Source organism: Engystomops pustulosus, chromosome 9 (assembly GCF_040894005.1).
Source record: "Engystomops pustulosus chromosome 9, aEngPut4.maternal, whole genome shotgun sequence".
Taxonomy (NCBI): Eukaryota; Metazoa; Chordata; class Amphibia; order Anura; family Leptodactylidae; genus Engystomops; species Engystomops pustulosus.
The window spans coordinates 8,432,050-8,449,458 of NC_092419.1; the positions used below are offsets into that span (position 1 = coordinate 8,432,050).

Genomic DNA, 17,409 nt, shown 5'->3' on the forward strand with positions numbered 1-17,409 from the left:
CTATAGAAATGTGGCTTGGTACGTCACCCTGGCAATTCCGCGCACCTCTGATATTTAATTATGCACGCCCCGTCTTTGTTGTGTTCCTCCTCCTTGGACCGAGAGCCGGTGACATCACTTGGCTCTCGGCACTTCTCGCGCATGTGCAGTCAGTAAATCTTGCACAGCCAGTTGTGACACATTGCAGCTATACGAGACGAGGAGGAACACAGCGAAGATGGGGCGTGCATAATTAAATATCGGAGGTGCACGGAATCGCCAGCGTGACGTAAGTGAAGCGCCGAAGCCACATTTCTATAGATTGTAGAATCCTTTTTTTGCCTAAACTATCGGCTTTTGTCCCTAAACAAAATATGTCCTGAGGTCAGTGGTAAAGAGCCCAGAGGGCGGTGTGAGGAGGTCATTTCGGTAGGGATCAAGTGGTAGGTTTCCTTTAAAAAAGGCTGGTATAAAAAAAGAGAGGGTAGAAAAGGGTGAGAGAATAGAGAGGATAGAGGAGGATAAGTGTGGGGGGGGGGGGGGCGGAGGGTGTTCCTGTGTGGATGAGCCAAACAATTGTAGTTGGAATAGGATCGAGGCTTTGGGGTTCATAAATAGTGCACATATTTCAACCATTTAAGATGATTATAATAAATCTTTAATATGGCAATAATTTGCTGCAGCTGGAACAGGGGTTGTCTGTAAGTCGGGTGTTCTTAAGTAGGGGACTGCCTGTATATGTATGTATTCACTGCCGGACAGTCTTCTTATTACATGGGGGTCGGAGGGCACAGATGTGCAGTATAATATGTATATAATGGTGAATATCCTCCATTCTTTAGGGTGGTAGATTGGGTGGCAGGGCCCCCTGACACTGCAAGCCCCATAGCAGCTGCTATCGATGCTACCACATAAGTTATACCCCTGCCTGACAGCATATTGATGATAAGAAGGTTCATGCTTGAAGCAAAATCTGCTGAAGTCTAATCTTTTAGATCATCTCTTTCCTATATGATGGAAGACTCAGACAGAGCCGTTCTAGCAGATATGGAGGTCATATGGGGTGTTTTTACTTGGTCAGGAAATAGAAGGTCCATGTTTTAAATACATGGTCCACTTACCCCAGATACATGTAAGAGATAAGTTACTTACTCAGGCTGCCAGGTAGGTAGCATATGGAGTTCCGAACCAAAAAAAAAAAATATGGAAAATTACAGGGCACGAGACGCAGGACAGTCCGTGTTTTTATGGACATACAGGAATCCTCAACATCTGCAATTATTGTATATTTTATTCTGTTCATTGATGATGTAATGTTGTAAATTGAAATACAAAGTTAAAACATTTTTTCAAAGTCCATTTATCATATTTTCCATTGACATTGTTGAATATTAGAGCAGTTTTCTTATTTTGTCTTTCCTTTCTGTAAAGGTTTCAGAGACGAGGGATGACTTCCATCTGGTAAGTACGGGGTCTAAATCCATTGGTGTTGGGTTCAGGTCTTATACTCAAAGTCTTCCTGTCTACGGTCGGCTCCAAGGTAAACTTCTGCAGTATAGTGGTGAGGAAGAGGAAGAGCTCCATGCGGGCCAGGCCTTCTCCCGCACATACACGTTTACCTGAGAAAACAGAGAGAGTATATATAAAATGAAGAAGAGCTAAACTTATGGGGAGCAATTTATCATGACTGATTGCATTGTGCGCCAGTTGTCACTCCCTCCATTGGTGCAGGATCCACTCAATATACCAAGAGGCTGCAATAGCCTGAGCCCAGATACCGTGCAAGCTATAGCAAATTCTGTTTGCACAGGACAGGGGGTCTCAATATGAGGAAGTTGGAGGACAGGAGGCGACAGTGTGAAGGGGAGGAGGTTGGATTACAGTTAGCTAGGGTAATATAAGTGTGTGGGGCCATAGAAAGGGTGGGGGTTAAATGAAGAGGGGCTGTTATATGAGTTTAAAGGGGGAGGAGATAAGCTGTCATTGTACAGGGAGGGGGAGGAGATAAGCTGTGACATCATCTATTGTCAGTAGTGATGTAATGATGGGTCAGTGTTATCTATATAGAGGTCATTGTACAGGAGGAGGAGGAGATAAGCTGTGACATCATCTATAGTCAGTAGTGATGTAATGATGGGTCAGTGTTATCTATATAGAGGTCATTGTACAGGGAGGGGGAGGAGATAAGCTGTGACATCATCTATTGTCAGTAGTGATGTAATGATGGGTCAGTGTCATCTATATAGAGGTCATTGTACAGGAGGAGGAGGAGATAAGCTGTGACATCATCTATAGTCAGTAGTGATGTAATGATGAGTCAGTGTTATCTATATAGAGGTCATTGTACAGGGAGGGGGAGGAGATAAGCTGTGACATCATCTATTGTCAGTAGTGATGTAATGATGGGTCAGTGTTACCTATATAGAGGTCATTGTACAGGGGGAGGAGATAAGCTGTGACATCATCTAATGTCAGTAGTGATGTAATGATGGGTCAGTGTTATCTATATAGAGGTCATTGTACAGGGAGGGGGAGGAGATAAGCTGTGACATCATCTATTGTCAGGGGTGATGTAATGATGGGTCAGTGTTATCTAAATAGAGGTCATTGTACAGGGAGGGGATAAGCTGTGACATCATCTATTATCAGTAGTGATGTCATGATGGGTCAGTGTCATCTATATAGAGGTCATTGTACAGGGAGGAGGAGATAAGCTGTGACATCATCTATTGTCAGTAGTGATGTCATGATGGGTCAGTGTCATCTATATAGAGGTCATTGTACAGGGAGGAGGAGGAGATAAGCTGTGACATCATCTATTGTCAGTAGTGATGTAATGATGGGTCAGTGTTATCTATATAGAGGTCATTGTACAGGAGGAGGAGGAGATAAGCTGTGACATCATCTATAGTCAGTAGTGATGTAATGATGGGTCAGTGTTATCTATATAGAGGTCATTGTACAGGGAGGGGGAGGAGATAAGCTGTGACATCATCTATTGTCAGTAGTGATGTAATGATGGGTCAGTGTCATCTATATAGAGGTCATTGTACAGGAGGAGGAGGAGATAAGCTGTGACATCATCTATAGTCAGTAGTGATGTAATGATGAGTCAGTGTTATCTATATAGAGGTCATTGTACAGGGAGGGGGAGGAGATAAGCTGTGACATCATCTATTGTCAGTAGTGATGTAATGATGGGTCAGTGTTACCTATATAGAGGTCATTGTACAGGGGGAGGAGATAAGCTGTGACATCATCTAATGTCAGTAGTGATGTAATGATGGGTCAGTGTTATCTATATAGAGGTCATTGTACAGGGAGGGGGAGGAGATAAGCTGTGACATCATCTATTGTCAGGGGTGATGTAATGATGGGTCAGTGTTATCTAAATAGAGGTCATTGTACAGGGAGGGGATAAGCTGTGACATCATCTATTATCAGTAGTGATGTCATGATGGGTCAGTGTCATCTATATAGAGGTCATTGTACAGGGAGGAGGAGATAAGCTGTGACATCATCTATTGTCAGTAGTGATGTCATGATGGGTCAGTGTCATCTATATAGAGGTCATTGTACAGGGAGGAGGAGGAGATAAGCTGTGACATCATCTATTGTCAGTAGTGATGTAATGATGTGTCAGTGTTATCTATATAGAGGTCATTGTACAGGAGGGGGAGGAGATAAGCTGTGACATCATCTATTGTCAGTAGTGATGTAATGATGGATTAGTGTTATCTATATAGAGGTCATTGTACAGGGAGGAGGAGGAGATAAGCTGTGACATCATCTATTGTCAGTAGTGATGTAATGATGGGTCAGTGTTATCTATAGAGAGGTCATTGTACAGGAGGGGGAGGAGATAAGCTGTGACATCATCTATTGTCAGTAGTGATGTAATGATGGGTCAGTGTTACCTATATAGAGGTCATTGTACAGGGAGGGGTAGTATTTAAGCTGTGACATCATCTATTGTCAGTAGTGATGTAATGATGGGTCAGTGTTATCTCTATAGAGGGCATTGTACAGGAGGGGGAGGAGATAAGCTGTGACATCATCTATTGTCAGTAGTGATGTAATGATGGGTCAGTGTTATCTATATAGAGGTCATTGTACAGGAGGGGGAGGAGACAAGCTGTGACATCATCTATTGTCAGTAATGATGTAATGATAGGTCAGTGTTACCTATATAGAGGTAATTGTACAGGGAGGAGATAAGCTGTGACATCATCTATTGTCAGTAGTGATGTAATGATGGGTCAGTGTTATCTATATAGAGGTCATTGTACAAGGAGGAGGAGGAGATAAGCTGTGACATCATCTATTGTCAGTAGTGATGTAATGATGGGTCAGTGTTATCTATATAGAGGTCATTGTACAGGGAGGGGAGGAGATAAGCTGTGACATCATCTATCGTCAGTAGTGATGTAATGATGGGTCAGTGTCATCTATATAGAGGTCATTGTACAGGAGGAGGAGGAGATAAGCTGTGACATCATCTATAGTCAGTAGTGATGTAATGATGAGTCAGTGTTATCTATATAGAGGTCATTGTACAGGGAGGGGGAGGAGATAAGCTGTGACATCATCTATTGTCAGGGGTGATGTAATGATGGGTCAGTGTTATCTAAATAGAGGTCATTGTACAGGGAGGGGATAAGCTGTGACATCATCTATTATCAGTAGTGATGTCATGATGGGTCAGTGTCATCTATATAGAGGTCATTGTACAGGGATGAGGAGATAAGCTGTGACATCATCTATTGTCAGTAGTGATGTCATGATGGGTCAGTGTCATCTATATAGAGGTCATTGTACAGGGAGGAGGAGGAGATAAGCTGTGACATCATCTATTGTCAGTAGTGATGTAATGATGTGTCAGTGTTATCTATATAGAGGTCATTGTACAGGAGGGGGAGGAGATAAGCTGTGACATCATCTATTGTCAGTAGTGATGTAATGATGGATTAGTGTAATCTATATAGAGGTCATTGTACAGGGAGGAGGAGGAGATAAGCTGTGACATCATCTATTGTCAGTAGTGATGTAATGATGGGTCAGTGTTATCTATATAGAGGTCATTGTACAGGAGGGGGAGGAGATAAGCTGTGACATCATCTATTGTCAGTAGTGATGTAATGATGGGTCAGTGTTACCTATATAGAGGTCATTGTACAGGGAGGGGTAGTATTTAAGCTGTGACATCATCTTTTGTCAGTAGTGATGTAATGATGGGTCAGTGTTATCTCTATAGAGGGCATTGTACAGGAGGGGGAGGAGATAAGCTGTGACATCATCTATTGTCAGTAGTGATGTAATGATGGGTCAGTGTTATCTATATAGAGGTCATTGTACAGGAGGGGGAGGAGACAAGCTGTGACATCATCTATTGTCAGTAATGATGTAATGATAGGTCAGTGTTACCTATATAGAGGTAATTGTACAGGAGTTGGAGGAGATAAGCTGTGACATCATCTATTGTCAGTAGTGATGTAATGATGGGTCAGTGTTATCTATATAGAGGTCATTGTACAGGAGGGGGAGGGGATAAGCTGTGACATCATCTATTGTCAGTAGTGATGTAATGATCGGTCAGTGCTATCTATATAGAGGTCATTGTACAGGAGGGGGAGGAGACAAGCTGTGACATCATCTATTGTCAGGGGTGATGTAATGATGGGTCAGTGTTATCTAAATAGAGGTCATTGTACAGGGAGGGGATAAGCTGTGACATCATCTATTGTCATTAGTGATGTAATGATGGGTCAGTGTTATCTATATACAGGACATTGTACAGGGAGGGGGAGGAGATAAGCTGTGACATCATCTATTGTCAGTAGTGATGTAATGATAGGTCAGTGTTATCTATATAGAGGTCATTGTACAGGGAGGAGTAGGAGATAAGCTGTGACATCATCTATTGTCATTAGTGATGTAATGATGGGTCAGTGTTATCTATATAGAGGTCATTGTACAGGGAGGAGGAGGAGATAAGCTGTGACATCATCTACTGCTATCCTTTTTGTCTAGTTTAAAAATGAGACTGCTGCCCCTACAGAATTAGTAATATATCATTAGGTAAGAGTGAAAACGGCAGACTGTAATGTATAATGTTTGAAGAAATCTACAAAACACTAAAAACTCCTGCAAATATTGCAACTTAAAATCATGAACTATGAGTAAGTTATCATGACTTACCTGCAGAGAAGGGCATAAATGCATCATTTTTCTTAAAGCAACCTTTGTCATCAAGAAAGTGTCCAGGATCAAACTCATTTGGGTTCTTAAAATATTTGGGGTCTTTCAGGACAGATGTCAGGACTGGAAACACCAAGGTTCCCTGAAAGTACATGTATCAAATAGAAAGATCTGGAAATCAGAATTGATGAAAGCAGTTTGGTAGGTAGTTGATTGGATGAACTCAACCAAGACTTTGAGATGATAATCACTTTAGTATGGGAAAGCCACTGAAGCTAGAATCGCTAAGGTTTATATCAGATTGTGATGCCTTTAAATTGTGAGCTTAACAGTTAGCATATGTAGAGATGAGTGAATTTCTCAGGGTAGCCCTATCTAGCTAGACCCAGATCTTTCATAAAGTCATAAAGTTACCATCTTTGGGTTATGACTAGACCTGGGTGGGTCCTCCTGTTGGTGATGGAGAACTGCAGTTTCCAGGCAGTTTCCAGGCAATGCCCTTGATATCTGGGTTGTCTAAAGTGACCAGGATGTGGTATGCTGAAAATTGCTGTAGGAGCTTAAACAGGGCTTCCACAAATTCCCGGAGCCCCAAACTTGTCCCATTTACCAAGTCAAGAGAGTTGGGACATCCTAAGAATAGACTTAAGAGGAGAAAAGTGGAGGTTTTGTGGCTACATGTTGAGACCAGGAGGTCATGAAAGCCCTATCCAACCATCTGGAGTCTTTTACCTCATGGCCTGGCGCATTTATGCCAAGAACAGGAGTGTCTTAAAAACTGGCCACGTTCTCGATCTCCTAGACTTCCAGGAAGGACACTGTTTGGTGGACGCTCCCTGGGAATTGCTGCTCTGGTTCAACAGCAGGAGGTCACTGTCCCTCACAAGGCAAATCAAGGCTCCAGAAGGGTAGCCACTAGAGATGAGCGAGTATACTCGTCCGAGCTTGATGCTCGTTCGAGTATTAAGGTACTCGAAGCGGCTCGTTGCTCGGACGAGTATTTCCCCTGCTCGAGATCGAGCATTTAATTAAAAAAACACAGTGAAGAACAATGAAGAATAGAATAAAAACAGTGAGCACAGTGACCACAGGATCATTTAAGTGAAAAAGACAGTGAAGAACACAGTGAAGAATAGATTACAGATGTTCGGCACATCTGCTTACTTGTCGGAAGATACGCGCGGAACAGCAGCAGGGAGACATCAAGCATCAGGGAGACATCAAGCAGCACGGGGAGACATCGGGCAGCACAGGGGAGACATGGGGCTCGTTATTCGAGACGAGCACTCGAGCATCTGGAAAAGTTTGTCTCGAATAACGAGCACCCGAGCATTTTAGTGCTCGCTCATCTCTAGTAGCCACCATCATACTATACCTTAGGTATATGATATCCTCGGAAGGTTGTGTCTTTGCTTGCGGAATGAGCCAGTCCTGCTGGAACAATATCTGCAAATCTCTGGATCTCGTGGATCACGGCGTCTGTATAGGGCATCTTACTCTTGTCTTCTATTGATGGACATCGATCTTTGCCGATCACATTGTCAATCTCCTTGTGGATCTTCTCTGTATTTGAAAGTACGAAAACAGAAGCACAGACATAATGGAGGGCACTTATTAAGCCTCATATGATTTTTGGTGTACGGGGCAATAAATAGTTGAAATTATAGTACAATTGTATTGTACGAAAAAGACACAACTAAAAATTGTGGACTATGGATATAATTTGGGGAGCACAGATGTACCTTAAAGATTTTGACCCCTTTATAAAGGTCTATTCACAAGATCATATTCAGTTCACACAACACTGTACATGTATCTTACATGATGAACTAACCAAAATTAAATTTACAGCTACATGGTGGTTCAAGAGTTCTTGAACTATTGAAACCCTTCTGTCCTCTACTCACTGTAGACCTCCTTGACAACTCCTATTTTGCATGAATTTGGATGTTGGGCTAATGTTTGATCCTCATAGCTTCAACCCCTTAAGAGTGCAACTTGAAGAGGGAGGACCCCATAGAAGACTTCTGAATGGGGCCCCACTTCCCACTTAAAAAATATACATATTTGTATACACATGCAAGCTACAATCACACATTTATACACTCATGCACACACATATAGAGCATATACACACACAAATACAGTGCCATATATAAGTTAAAGAATATATTCACACTGTATATACACACACCATACACCGTATACACATACAGCATATACACATCCCATATATGTTATATACATGTTATGCTGTACAATATGCAGCATAATATGTATATAATAGTGTACATCCTCAATTCTTTAGTGTGTCAGGTTGGATGATGGGGCCCCCTGACACTGCGGGCCCCATAGAAGCCACTATGGCTTCTACCACTATAGTTACGGCCCTGGTTGTATGCAAATTTAAAAAAAAAGGATAATAAAATTTATTAAACTCATTACCTTGTATTTCTGGATATTTCAAGAGAATAAGAAAACCATATCTCAGGGTCAAACTTGTCGTCTCTGTTCCAGCAAAGAACAGATCAAATATTGTTGCCTCTAAGTTTGTGTCATGAAATTCCGTATCTGAATTCTTTTTTTCCTATAAATAAAATACAACACCTCATTACTTTAATTTAATTTTAATTTTCAAAATCTCTGTTTTTTTTTTTTTACAACATTACATGAGTCAAAACCAGAACAAACCAATAACATGATTGCTATTATACTATCGTTATCTGAGACCATACCATGCTTGGACTGGATAAAACTAAACTCATGGGCCCTGAGCTAAATTGGACCCCTAAGCCCTGCATTCCTAGACTATTTCCACATTCAGGTTTTCAGGTGCAGTTTTTGATGTCCAAACCAGGACGTGGAAACGCAGCCTAAGAGCACCTGGTCCTCTCCAGTGAGTAGGAGGAGCCCCTGCCCCTATTTCTGATGCATGTTAAGGGCACACCGATACTGCTTTGCCAAATGCAGTACAGAAAGTCATAAATTCTATGGGGAGATCGATCAGATGTATCTGAGTTAAAGGGGTATTCCGGGAATATGAACGTCTAACACAAAAACCCATGATGATATAAATAAATGAATACAACACTACTCAATGTCATTAGTCACAAAACGGAGCTAAAATAATATGATTTTATGATTTACAAAATTTATGGCCTCTCTAAAGTAGGTGGAGTTATCACTAAGATGGCCGCCACTGGAAACTACAAGTTCCATGATCCTTTAGTTCTCAGTAACTCCTCCTACCACTTATGCTCTTATGCACTTATGCTAGCATTGATGATGTAACAGGTTTTCTTGCTCTGTTGCCATAGTAATGATGTGTAACTGCCATCACCACACACCGGCCATACTGGATGCACTGCAACCAACCGACTACAGCCAAACGTAGTGGTGATCACATGACCCTGCCCAGGCAGGTACAGGACATGTGATGTGGACGTGTGACCAGCAGCCATCTTCTTTTCTGTGGCGGAGGAAATTAACGGACTGATTAAAGGGCCGGTAGCATTTTAATTCTTCATTACAATCTATGTCACCAGCATTTTCTGCTAAGGGGAGCAAAATTTTAAATAACAACTAATTACACATTAGCTTATATTTTGAGTACCCACTTGTATATGAATTATGCTGATTCCTGGAATACCCCTTTAAAACTGTTCCAGTTGCCTGTAGAAACCAATCAGAGCTCAGCTGTAATTTCCTAAACAGCTTTAGGAAAATAAAAGCTAAGTTCTCATTGGTTGCCATGGGCACCAAGAACAGTTCTGCTCTCAGAAACCTCAGATAAATCTCCCCCTATAGGTCGAGAAGTTACATGTAAGGAAGGGGACAGAGCTTCAATGGTCACAGGGGCGGGGCTTTGCGGGTTATGGCACTGGAGCAGCTTTGTGACCTTTGTGATGAGAGAAGATGCGCTTGGAAGACCAGAAATGCAGGACTGACCTGTATGTTCTCGGTGAGGGGAAAGTTGAAGGAAGGAGCGATTTGTTTTATTTTTACATTTGATTTGCAGGATGGCAGAGTATTTTAGTGGGAGGGTTTTTATTTTGCATAAGACTGAAGGGGTGCGCCAGAATAGAATGTAAACCATACACCGGATGGAAGGAATGCAGAGTATAGGCCATAATTGCGGTCAGCAGTGTAGGCCTGAAAGAGTCTTTCCTTCCATCCAGTGCATGCAGGCAGAGTCCACTCCAGGTATCAGTAGGCCCCTGGGTGACAGAGCCTTAGGGGGCCCCTTTGCAGTGAACTCACATGGCAGCCTTAAAAATTCAGAAACTAAAACAGTCTCCTGTTCCCTAAAGGTTTATCATCCCAAACAGCCCCCTTGTGATTATCTTATATACAGCCCCCTTGTAGTTATCTTATATACCCCCCCCCTCGTGCTTATCTTATAAACTGCCCCCTCATAGATATTTTCTATAAAGCCTCCCTCATCCCCAAGGATTCCTTATGTACAGCCATATGTGCCCCCCCAGTATGATTGGGTTTACATCATATGCTGCTGCACATACTCCCCAGAGGGCCATGTAACATAAACTGCTCCCACAAAATTACACTGTCCTGGTGGTGGAGTAAGGTGTTAAATAGTTGCAATTCCTGGCTAAATTGAGCTAATTTAGGGCTTGGCATACAAGATGTGATAAATCCCCCCCTGTATTTTAAGGGGTGTGTCCAAATTACATATATGGGAGAAGGGCTATGGTGCTCTCATTCAAAACAGTGGCACCCATTATTGGTGGGATTACATCCACAGCACATGCACTGGACTGGAGGTAAAACCTGAGGCCTCATTACACGTGGCATTTTGGTTGTGTATGGAAACACAATTCAAAGGAGGGGTTTAGCCTCTCAATTATGATGCAACTAAAACGCCACATATCAACGTGGCCTCGGCTAAGCACTGATTGTTTGTAACTTACACTTCATCTATCTACGCACCTCTTCCATCTTTATGAGGAAGCAATCTATGAAGTCCCGAGGGCAGTTCTCATCCAGGGTGGCTCGATGGGTTTTAACCATCTCCTTAATAAACAGTTTCAGCTTGTCTGAAATTTTGAAGATCTTCTGGTGAGGACCAGGGATGTAGGTCATCACAGCTGGGAGAATGGCAAAAAGCTACGTTCAAAAAAAGTTCAAAACATTGTTATTGATCTGATGGTTAAGTGTCAAATTATATATATCAATACTTAAATATTTTAATAACCTCAAAGGATGATTACACCCATTTTAGTAGTTGTGTATTGTTTACCTGCCCTGAGCGGGTGCTGAACAACGTGATCACATCGTGAATATATGACAAGAGAGTCAAGAATTTTTGGTCTTCATAGTCAAATCTTTCACCAAATACAACGGAGCAGATGACATTGGAAACGGCCTGTCGTAATATATATGTTGGCTCGATTGGAGTGTCTGTAATTATAAAGAAGTGGCGGACATTGCTTTATATACAAAATTTCTGCGGTAAAATTATTTAAAGTCTATAGCTATATATCTATAGCTGGCTGTCAATGCAAAAGCTACCAATCAATCCAAATAAATTGCCATATGGCACCTGTTGTGTATGCAGGAGCAGTCCACTACTAGTCCAATGTTGTGGAATGCCATGGGGTACTGTGTGCCGAAGTGCAGGGACTTATTTGGTTTCATTGGACAGGTCCCCCATAACCATTGACTAGTAATGACTGGACCCATCAGAATTCATGTCCGAAGGGTTCCTGCTATCGCCTGTGAATGTTGCTTGCACTGTTTTTGATTGTTAACCCTTTAAATGGGTCTGCTCACCCACTGGTAACGCCTGCTATCAGTGTTGCCGCAGATCGTAGGTTTTATCCCTTACATGACACGGGCAATGACGGTCTTGCTATGCAATTGCTGCACCCCCATTTTGCCATGGATCATGGGATGCAACAGTACTTGAGAAAATGGTGGTGTACATGCATTGGTTGGGATTGTTTGATGTCAGGACTTCAGGATAAGACCCATAAGACCCATCGATTGACCATGGATGAAGGGGAAACCAAACCCAAAGATGTCTCTGAAGTCTAGTCTTGTGTTTTGTGGACCCGAACCTGAACATTGCAGCTTGGGTCTGCTCACTACCATTGACCATTGACATTGACTACCATTTTAATAAGAAGGTGACCATAAAAAAACGTAGATGACATTCAATTACGTAATGACAGCTGTGAGCAGTGGCAATGGTGCATGAGTGCAACCTAACTGCTTCAAAGGTGGATGTAAAGAATTGTCCAGCCCTATAGATTTTGAACATAGTGACTCACTCTTTTTATAAGGTTGGAAAAGATATAGGTCAATAGAGTAAAGTCCAAAAAGATCTTTAACCACCTTGTCACAAACAGCAGTTATATAATCACCAACCTGAGAGTATAAGACAAATAGTTTTCGAACTTCTACCTACCTTTGTCCTTCATAAATTTCTCAGCCAGACATCGGGCTTCTTCTTGGGTTCTTTCTTCAATACTTCTCTTTCCCATTCCAAAATTTCTCAAAGTTGTCAGAGAAAAACGTCGAAGGATTTTCCACCTCTCTCCACTACTTGCAATGACCCCTGTTAATGAATTTAAAAGTAAATGGGAAAAATAAAGGAACTGAACTGTACTATACTGTAGTTATATAAATGATCTTATTTTTAACACTTTCTAGTCTAGATTTACTTTTAGGGCCAAAAAGTTTCCAAGTCTTTAATCCGTGAAAAAAAAAATATAGCTATTTTTCACAATTCCTACCAAGCACTTCTGTACTTACAGGCACTCCCCGGGTTACGTACAAGATAGGTTCTGTAGGTTTATTCATACGTTTAATTTGTATGTAAGTCGGAACTGTAAACAATTCATCTTAAAAACAGACACCTGTGGCAACTGTTATAGCTCATTGTAGCCTAAGGCTAAAGTACAGTAAATTGTCAACATCCAGTTGTCCATTTGTAACTAGGGGTCATCTGTAAGTCAGGTGTTCTTAAGTAGGGGACCGCCTGTATTTATAATGGTGGTGCTTGGTATTATGGCTAAGCCCCCTGGGCATGAACAGTGACTTAAGAATCTCATGGATTCTGACTCTGTGTTCAGTAAAGTACGGGGGTGAAGAATCCATCACTAGAAATGAGCTGACCCTTCAAAATTAGGGTTTGGCCAAATTCCACCGATCGTTTAAATGCCACTAGCAAATTTGGCAGTGGCATTTAAATTAGCCCGACACGCCACCATTTTGGGGAGGATCATCTCTCCCGGTGACATGATCAGGGAGCAACGATAATTTCCAAAATGGCTGAACCCTGTGTTACCAGCGTGCTAGAGCTAGCGTATGAGGTTTAGCCTTTTAAATGCTGCTGTTGACTCTTCCAGTAGCTTTTAAAGAGTTAACGTCATCATTGCCAGCACTGATTATGGCAATTAACGGCAGGAGAGGGCGGTTAACGGACACTCAGTCCCAAAACTTCTCATATAGTTTGGGGTCTGGTCGGGGGGACTCGGACTTCTATGGTTCAGCTCCGCTCATCATTATTCATCACCCATTCTCAAGATTGGTAATTATATTTTGTAATATTGTAGACCGTTGCTTGATCATCTTACCAAAATCCTTAGAAAAAACTTCCCCTGTTCCTGTGTCTCCCCTATCGGTAAATGCATCGCTGCGGTCCACCAAGGCTTCCTTCACAGCATCGTAGCCAATCAGAATGATAGATCGAAGGTTTGACATGTAGATGGTGTAGACAGGTCCGTACTTCTCACTCAGCTAGAAGGATATGAAAAACACAATGGGGCTCATTTACTAAGGGACCGAATCGCCGGGTTTCCGAAATTTGTCCCTGAATTGCCACAGGTTTTTGGCGCACGCGAGCGGATTGTGTCGCCTCAGCGCCGGCTTGCATGCGACGGAAATCGGGGGGGCGTGAACGTCGGAAAACCCGACGGATTCTGAAAAACTGCGGTATTTAAGAAAAAAAATGTGTCGCAAGATCCGCACTTACATGCACCGAGGAGTAGAAGGTGAACTCCGGCGGATCTCAGCGCTGCAGCGACACCTGGTGGGCATTGTGTGCACGGACCTTATTGAATCCCGGCAGAACCCGAATCCTCGTCGGACAACGCACCGCGGGATCGCAACTGGACCGGGTAAGTAAATGTGCCCCTATATATGTATTATATGCATCGAATAATTGATATCGTTTACATAAGGAAAAGTTAATACAGGTTCCAATATACTTTCTTTATTTCTTTTTTTCTTTCTTTCTATACTTTCAACTCCTCGCAGTTTTCTCAATCTCTGCTTGCTGTCATTATATCGAAAGCTTATTTTTTTTTACTTCCAGTGGATAGAAATCTGCCCCTGGTCATGTGATGCAGGTGCACAGGTCATTAGTATCACACGGCTCGGATTACTCTCTGTTATAATATCGTCTTGTGCACCTGCATGTCCATCGCAAGACCAGGGACGGATTTCTATTCACTGGAAGTAAACATAGAAGCTTTCTATAGCAGGACAGCAAGCGGAGATCTAGAAAACAAATTGATAAAGATGATATATTGTAAAATTATATAACTTTTTATTATACAAACAATATCAATTATTTGCTAAAAGTGGACAACCCCCTTAAATTGTAGTAAATTCACATAAAAGTTACAACTGTGAACAGAAGCTGTAAACTAAAAAAAGGGGGCAGCATGGTGGCTCAGTGATTAGCACTACAGCCTTGCAGCACAGTGGCTTAGTGTGTAGCATTACAGCCTTGCAGTGCTGGGAACCTGGTTTCAAGTCCCAGGGTCAACATCTGCAAAGAGTTTGTATGTTTTCTCTGTGTTTGCGTGGGTTTCCTCCGGATCCTCTGGTTTCCTCCCACACTCCAATACATACTGGTAGGTTGATTAGATTGTGAGCCCCATTGGGGACAGGGACTGATTTGGCAAACTCTGTGCAGCGTTGTGTAACATAAATTATCTAATGTATTGTCCAATCCAGTGAGATCTGGATCTTCACATGAACTGATTGGTTCCTGATCTGCTCAGACTGAATACATTGGGGCACATTTACTTACCCGGTCCATTCGCGGTCCCGCGGCGCGTTGTCCGACAAGGATTCGGAGCTTGCTGGGATTCATTAAGGTTGTGTGCCCGATATCCAGCAGGTGTCACTGCTGCACAATCCGATCACGTGCGCCGAAAACCCGGGGCAATTCGGCACAAATTGGAAATATTAGGGAAACCCGACAAAAATGCGCGATTCGGACCCTTAGTAAATGAGCCCCATTGGCTACACATCACCACTATCAAGGATTTCTAAGTTTGAAGGAATTAGGTTGTCTCATTATAGTGCATAAGTGTACTTACCTTCACCAAAGACTGTGGCATTTCAGTGGTGCTGATCTGGAAGACATTCCCCAGGATGGGTAGAGGGGTAGGTCCTGGGGGTAGGTTCTTCTGTTTGACCCCATGCCACCACTTTATAAGATAGATTAGTAGGGTGACCCCAGTGGTCAGGAGAAGCGTCCCTGCAATGCTCAGAGCCATCCTGTGCCTCGGTAACTACTGCTCTGCCTGTACTATGTACCTTCCTTTATGTACTGTGTCAGCAGAGACTGAGCAATAACTCAGATTACATAAGATCACTGAGGGCAGGATGGGTGTGTTCATGGTGTTGCCTAATGTAAATGCTATAAATAACCATTGGTGGGAAGAATGGAACATAACAATTACATAAAGGGGATTTTTTGCAATTTTATGAACCTGCAAAATCCACATAACCTCAAGGTAAAGTCCTGCGCCAGAACAATGGTGCAAATAGGATATTTTTCCATTCACTCCAATACAAAAATAAATTTGCCCCACAAAAAACAAGCCCTTATCTGATTATTTGTATTGCTGATTATTTATCAGATTTTTTGTATGAAAAATAAATTCTATGGCTCTTTGGGGCAAGAATTTAAAAAATGTTGCATTTACAGGTGGTCTCCTACTTAAGGACACACGACTTACAGACGATCCCTAGTTACAAACGGACCTCTGGATGTTGGTAATTTACTGTACTTTAGCCTTAGGCTACAATGATCAGCTGTAACAGTTATCACAGGCGTCTGTAATGAAGATTTATTGTTACTCCTGGTTCTTATGACAACCCAACATTTTTAAAATCCAATTGTCACAGAGACCAAAAATAATTGTCTGGGGTTACAATATAAAGTATACAGTTCCGACTTACATGTGTAGCTGGATTCTTTTTTTTCCTGAAAATAAAAAAAAAAATGTATCATCACTTTAAAGGAAATCTACCATCAGAAATGATAAACTTGGGACACGTTCTCATAGATCCAGGCACTTGACACTTTGGGGCAGATTTACGTACCCGGTCCATTCGCGATCCAGCGGCGCGTTCTCTGCGGTGGATTCGGGTCTTCCGGCGATTCGCTAAGGTAGTTCCTCTGACGTCCACCAGATGTCGCTGCTGCGCTGAAGTCCACCGAAGTCCGCCGGAGTTCACGATCTGTTGCTGGGTGCAGGTAAGCGCGTGTCCGGCGACACTTTTTCTTTTTTAAATGCGGCGGTTTCTCAGAATCCGTCGGGTTTTTGTTCGACCACGCCCCCCGATCTCCGTCGCGTGCATGCCAGCGCCAATGCGCCACAATCCGATCGAGTGCGCCAAAATCCCGGGGCAATTCAGGGAAAATGCAGCGCAAAACCGGAAATATTCCGGTAACCTGCCGTAAGAATGTGATTCGGGCCCTTAGTACATGACCCCCTTTGTTCTTAAATCAACTTTTTAAATAATGCTAATGAGCCAGAAGGGCTCTGGGGGGCATTATCAGGATGGGTGTTTTTGGAGTGCCAGAATTAAAGGTGTTTTACATGAAATATTATACATGCTTTCAATAACAGGATGAATTTTCTGTTTCTCTCAGCTTTTATATACGGGATAAAGACTGTGGACACTTGTGTGCAATGGAAATCAGTAAACACAAATGGTGCTCGGTATTTTAATTAAATATAGATATTTTGATAATAGTTTATACAAAACAAAATCAACACAATAGGGGAGATTCATCAAGGTTTGTGCGCCAGTTTTCTGGCACAGTACCCCTAAAATAATCCTTGCAAACCACCGAGGTGTTCAATTATTTTCCCTTTCGTGCCACCTCCATGCCAAGTGTGAGTAGAGGGTGCTGTGCCAGGTGGTGGAGTGGGCCGGTGTAGGGCGCTCATGCACCATGCCTGG

The 17,409-nt window shown here is 42.4% G+C and overlaps 1 protein-coding gene across 1 annotated transcript; it reads right to left on the bottom strand.

Annotated features, from left to right (window-relative positions):
* Positions 1-1,253: 1,253 nt before the first annotated feature.
* On the bottom strand, positions 1,254-15,765 carry LOC140077974 (cytochrome P450 2G1-like). Its single transcript, XM_072125669.1, has 9 exons — positions 15,531-15,765; positions 13,776-13,938; positions 12,605-12,754; positions 11,435-11,595; positions 11,125-11,301; positions 8,623-8,764; positions 7,553-7,740; positions 6,178-6,319; positions 1,254-1,598 (listed from the first exon to the last, which is right to left on the bottom strand). The coding sequence occupies exons 1-9, from the start codon at positions 15,708-15,710 to the stop codon at positions 1,414-1,416; spliced, it is 1,488 nt and encodes a 495-aa protein (XP_071981770.1). The 5' UTR covers positions 15,711-15,765; the 3' UTR covers positions 1,254-1,413.
* Between the last annotated feature and the right edge of the window lie 1,644 nt (positions 15,766-17,409).

Bases quoted from the DNA above. Each gene is read 5' to 3' on its own strand.
- LOC140077974 (XM_072125669.1), bottom strand. From the start codon at position 15,710: ATGGCTCTGAGCATTGCAGGGACGCTTCTCCTGACCACTGGGGTCACC. The intron at 11,302-11,434 runs GTAAACAATACA...TTTTGAACGTAG, and splicing joins TCAGCACCCGCTCAGGGCAG to CTTTTTGCCATTCTCCCAGC. The intron at 6,320-7,552 runs GTATAGTATGAT...ATGTACTTTCAG, and splicing joins GAGGATATCATATACCTAAG to GGAACCTTGGTGTTTCCAGT.